Source organism: Laccaria bicolor, genomic scaffold (genome assembly GCF_000143565.1).
Source record: "Laccaria bicolor S238N-H82 LACBIscaffold_145 genomic scaffold, whole genome shotgun sequence".
Lineage (NCBI taxonomy): Eukaryota > Fungi > Basidiomycota > Agaricomycetes > Agaricales > Hydnangiaceae > Laccaria > Laccaria bicolor.
The window spans coordinates 6,627-11,883 of record NW_001890004.1 but is presented as its reverse complement, the minus strand read 5'-3'; the positions used below and the strand labels follow the sequence as shown (position 1 = coordinate 11,883).

General features: G+C 49.2%; 3 protein-coding genes across 3 annotated transcripts; 1 reads left to right on the top strand and 2 right to left on the bottom strand.

Moving 5' to 3' along the window:
- Nucleotides 1–248: 248 nt before the first annotated feature.
- Nucleotides 249–1,465, bottom strand: LACBIDRAFT_335756 (uncharacterized protein; the record flags this gene model as incomplete). The annotated part of the gene is given in 7 exon segments (XM_001890644.1): nt 249–464; nt 508–558; nt 653–778; nt 1,134–1,195; nt 1,230–1,257; nt 1,309–1,401; nt 1,421–1,465. 7 exon segments carry the CDS (start codon nt 1,463–1,465, stop codon nt 249–251), a joined length of 621 nt encoding a protein of 206 aa, XP_001890679.1.
- A 383-nt stretch (nt 1,466–1,848) lies between these two features.
- LACBIDRAFT_298343 (uncharacterized protein) lies at nt 1,849–2,255 on the top strand (the record flags this gene model as incomplete). The annotated part of the gene is made up of 3 exons (XM_001890649.1): nt 1,849–1,991; nt 2,054–2,118; nt 2,176–2,255. The coding sequence occupies 3 exons, from the start codon at nt 1,849–1,851 to the stop codon at nt 2,253–2,255; spliced, it is 288 nt and encodes a 95-aa protein (XP_001890684.1).
- An 85-nt stretch (nt 2,256–2,340) lies between these two features.
- LACBIDRAFT_335755 (uncharacterized protein) lies at nt 2,341–5,036 on the bottom strand (the record flags this gene model as incomplete). Its single annotated transcript, XM_001890643.1, has 9 exons — nt 2,341–2,690; nt 2,740–2,802; nt 2,852–3,034; nt 3,090–3,462; nt 3,512–3,595; nt 3,649–4,062; nt 4,151–4,585; nt 4,637–4,862; nt 4,933–5,036. 9 exons carry the CDS (start codon nt 5,034–5,036, stop codon nt 2,341–2,343), a joined length of 2,232 nt encoding a protein of 743 aa, XP_001890678.1.
- Nucleotides 5,037–5,257: the final 221 nt, after the last annotated feature.

Here is a 5,257-nt window from a genome sequence, read left to right as displayed (position 1 = left end):
GACATATGTTGAGTACCTAAGTGGAACTTAAGACTGCTCTTCGTGCTGACATAGCATAGATAATCCAATAATTATTAGTTTTCTCAACCCTCATGAGCGCCCTCGTTCAAGACGAACCCTCAACAAACGGACGACTTCAGCACTGGTCCAGCAGGAGGCTGTAGGAGAAGAGCAAAAGGGAGAGCAGCTGGGAAGGGGACGGGTGGTCGAATGCGAGAGGACGAGCGGTGTCTCCTCGCTCCTCAGCCTCAGTAACATTCTAGGTCAAAGAACGCCTCGTCTTTGCCTTTGCCGATCCATGCTGACAAGCAGCTAGGGGCGCTCTTGCCGATTTCGAGGATGCAGCCCAGGAGTGTGAGTCCTTCTCGATGGAGCGCTTCTGCCCCTCGTGCAAGTGCTAGCGCGTCTCCGTTGATCATCCCACCCTCTGTGTTGGTGGCTGCTTTGAGTTCGGCTCGTGCCTCCTTGAGCACTTCTCGTGTTTCCCCGACGACGACATATGCTTACACTAGCGACACGGAGGAACCAGGGAATTCGAAGGACAAGGCAAAGGTTGACCTAACGAGAAGGTGACTGAGGAGATGGAGGGTGTAATGGAGGGAGAAGAGGTCAGCCTGGTGCCGTGTGATCATCTGCACCCTGCTCCACTGACTTTTGCTCGATCAGAGGCCGCTGGAGAACCCATGACGGTGTCAGCAAGAACATCATTCTCGTCAACGGTGTCGGGCCACGTCAACGTCTCCGTTCTTGTCCATTTCCACCCCCAGTCTCTCGGAGTCTACAGGCAGTGCATCACCGTTAACGGCGTCACAGTGCCTGTCGACGGCTTCCTACATCAATGATTCCACTCGGCGTTCAATCCCGTTAACGCACTCATTTGTCAATGCGCGATCTTGACCTCCTACTCGTCCCTCACCAAAGAAGCAACGCACTCGGCAATCGGCCTCAACCACTCCCTTTTATTCCCTTCCAACCACCTGAATTCGGCCATTGAAAGCCCAGGCACAATGTTTCTCATCGCCACCGTTAGGAACACGGCCGACAAAGGAGGCCGCTCGTTTTCGTCAATACGCAAGCACAATCCCTCTCAATCTCTTCCGTAACCAATCCCTTTTAATTATGAGGATACGCACCAGCAGCTCCACCTTCTTTCCAACCACATCGAGCTTACCATCAAGCCTTTGGATACCGAAGTCTTGGCACCACCGGACCAAACTATGGCCGCTCACTGCTCATGCGGCTCGACTTCAGCTCGCACTAGCAATACGAGGGGAATGAGAAGGTTGCAGGGACTGAGGAGAAGCTTACCGAGGAAATAGAAGTGGTAATGGAGGGCGAAGAGGTCGCTGAGGTGCCGTGTGCTCGTTCGCCCCATTCAACTAAGTTCAATACAAGATGATCCTACCGGAGCACTAGTTACGATGCCCGCAAGAACATCGTCTTTGTCAACGGCTTCGCGGCTCATGTCAACGGCTATTTCTATTGGGTTGTACTCCCCGGCTCTGTGTTCTTTGGGATGTCGTGCGTCTTTTCTGTCTTACACGCTTGCGTTGCCAACGTCACTCATTCATATTTAGTTTTGAGGCCAGCTCGGTATGTTTACCAGTGTTGTCAAACCCTCCAGAGTTGTCGTAAGTAAAAGAATAAAATTAAAGTGAACAAGAAGAGAAAAATCGAAGTGTCCAAAGGTGAAAGCCAAAGGAGGATGAATGAGTAGCGAGGTATGATGTCATTCTTCAAGAGCGTTTGCAGTAAGTTGCCGGTGATGATGTCATCCTTTTTGTCTACATCTCAGATGATACACGGTTCCGCCCTTCATTCTTACCTCAACCATAGAACCCACCACAGATGTTGCACAGAAAGTGGCGTGCATCCACACCAATGCACACCCCTGCATGCCGATGCACACTCCTGCACGCCAAAAATCTCACAGGCGTGCCCTACTTGCACACTCCTGCACGCTCGTGGCACGCCGAAAGTGTAGTGCCCATGTAAGTTGTCCCCCAAGGTTTGAATGTTCTTCTGGACACAGACACTGACATTGCAGAAGTAGGATTCAAATGACATTGCATGCAAAGTACGCCATGGAAACACATCAAGGTTCTGATCACGTGAATGGTTCGTGCGTGTATGACGTTCCTGAGTCTCATGTCAAGTTTCAACTCCGTTTCACAGCTCCAAGGGCCCTCCTTTCCTACATCCCATCTCCGCGTACTTCTGGTTACTCGTTCACTCTTTGGCTGTATAAAATATGATCCTGGACAAGAGAAGGGCGACATGGGGAATCAGATTGTCTATGGTAATTATCTGTTCACATTCGTTTGGGGATGGTTCGGCTAACTAGAACTGGATTTTTTTCCTATCCCGCGAGATCCACGGATCGGTCATCATGAACGAATAGTCCTCCTCATCAGACAAGGCAACCTCAACTGAGGCCGAGGGGATGACGGGAGATGTGGAAGCGGGGTTGAGCACTGCAGTTGCTACGCTAGGTCCATCCTCCTTCTCCGTCTTAATCTTCTTTTTACTGGGGCCTGCAGATGGGCTTGGTGATGCTAAACGAAGGCCCCATTCCTCGTCCGTCTCCCACTCTGACTCAGCATCGTCAAAGAGGGGAATCTTGCGCTTGAAAGTGGAGGAATTGTCCTTCGACGTATCATTCAGTGTAGAGTTGGTAATGTTTCGGGCGTCTTGAGTTGTGTATTAGACATCTTCTAATGAATATTGGAAGGTTCTCACCTTCATCAGAGCTTATCTCCACAATCTCCCGCTCTTTGCCTTTCTCTTCGAAATCCTTGGGTTCTAAAGTGCGGTGAGCCCTCCTTCATTGGATGCATAGCAGGAGGCTGACCTTTTTGTTTGGACTTCAGTCTATTGGATCGACGACCAGGTTTGCAAGCATCGCTGTTGGGAGCGCCAGCATCACCAGCGTCACTCTTCTCACTCGTGGATTCTTCACCATCGGAAACCTCCTGGAGCTTATCATAGTCGCTCTCTGTAGCTTTGGCACTGTTGGGATAAGTTTTGCGTGTACCTGAACATGCGGTGTGAGTTTATGATGACATACTTCCGCTCACAATTTAACTCACCAATCCAGATGTATGATTGCTCAGGTGATGTCTTGCTTCCTTTGTTTTGAAGAGCCCGTGCACCGGTGACCGTTTCGGCAGGAACGACTTCCAAGGTCCTGTTTTTCTTTGCGAGAAGGACGTACGGAAAGGTGATGTCACCATCCTCATCATCTTCATCGATGGTCAAGACCCACGGATTGTCCTTGGCTAACATCTTGAACAGCCTTGGGAGCTTATCACGAAGGAACGCATTCATGCGATTTGCTCCCCAACTGGATTGGAACTCATGAAGCTCAGAGTTTTCCCCGTACGTCACTGCCATTCCATCCTTCTCGAGTTGCTGCTGAGCGATGATGTCAGGTGCTCGTGTTCTCTTGAGTTTGCCCTCTTTCTAGATAACTGCTTTAGATTGCATTGCCTTCAAGTTTCTTCGTGCTTACATCCAGTCCCACAGTGACTGCAATAATGTTGCCAACGCTGGGGGCCTTCTTGTCCTTCTCAGTTTGTTTCTTCTTATCCTTCTTCTGTAAATGCACATCAGCAATATTCTACGTAAGTCTGGTTCATCAAAGCTTACTTTGTACGGTTCTGAAGATTTGTTGGTGTTCCGCAGCCCTGAATTCGCCTCCTTGCGAGCCAACCGTTCAGCATTGGTATTGCTTTTGACTACCACCTTTTGCGCAATGATCTTCTCAAAGATCTTCATGGAGCTCATCCCAACGTGCCGACTTTTTCCATGGCAGCATTCTCGACAAAGCACCGGTTGGCCATAAGGGACGTCGATTGGTTCATCATAACTTCTACATGGACATGCTGATCCACTTTCCAGGGTCATGGTACATATCCCCTGACCTGGAGAAGCTGATGTGTGTTGTGGAGGGTCGGGGGCCATGAGGATGCTTGGCGACGATGCAGGGGGTGTTTTAGACAATTTTCGAACTTGTAACACTGTGACGCTTATGACATAAACAACATTACATGCTTTGCTCGTCTGTTAAGTACAGTAGCTGTAGCATGCAGTCAAGTCCCCGAACCCACTGTTCTGCTCTTCGTCTCCAGATAATGTCAGGTAAACTTACCCGGATTTCTTTTCTTTTCTGCCCTGTTTTGATATGTTCAAATGTTGGATATTCACCATTCTCCCACTCTTCTTGTCGTACCCCATAATCTGCAGGGAGTAATCCAATCTGTCCTGCTTCTGTAAGACCAGCATAAAATATTGTCTCCATCTCCTCGTTGAAGGGACACTCTGTTGTTGGTACTTCTGAGGGCTCATGTCGAATGTGGTGTTGCTGGTCTGCTGCAACACGGTCTCCAAGGCCCTCATAATCGTCTTCTCCATCGTTTTCAGAATCTTCTTCCTCTGGAGGGTTCCCTGCGCCTGTTTGGTGTGGAGCACGATAAACACGGTGCCTGGTGGTGCCATAATATTTCTCCAAGGTGCTTGGCTGAACCCCATCAAACTCATCATGAAGATAAACACCGCTCTCAGTTTGTCCAAGGAATCGCATATCCTATGCTAGACTTTAGATAAGTAATACCTGATCTGTGGCTAGGACACATACGTTGGGTGAGCGGTCATTTGTATCAGGTCCAGAGACAGGATGTGCATTCCATTCCTTCTGGAACCGACGACAATCGTCGTTGATGGAAGGTAGAAATAATTTGTGAAGGAGCCAGAGATGTTGTGGATTCTTCCGATCGAGTCGATGTAGTCGCTCAAGCCTGGTAAAAAAGCCTCTCCAAGCACGAGCAAACTCTCTTCCAACTTCAACCCACATCCGTTCTATTCTGGTATTACGAGTTGAGCTAGGATGGATGAAGATCAAAATAAGCCACCAGTAAGTTTTGGTAAACTCACGAGCCCCACATGAATGATGCACGATTGGCACCATTATGCATGATCATCCAGACTGCCAATTCCAGGTTCTCTCCCCCACGATCGCCTCGCATACGAGAGGGCATCCCAAACTGTGCCGCGGCACCACGAAACACATCCAAGACTGTTGTTCCACGGTTGTTATTGCTTGCTTGCATGCCCGTCACCTGTTTGGGAGTTATTTGACATCGTAAAAGAGAGAATGAGTACCGACAACACGATCATAGCCATCCGTCATTCCATGTATCACAATACCCCAGAGAATTAACTTGTGATGCCCGTCACAATGCCATAATGCATTCGGCCG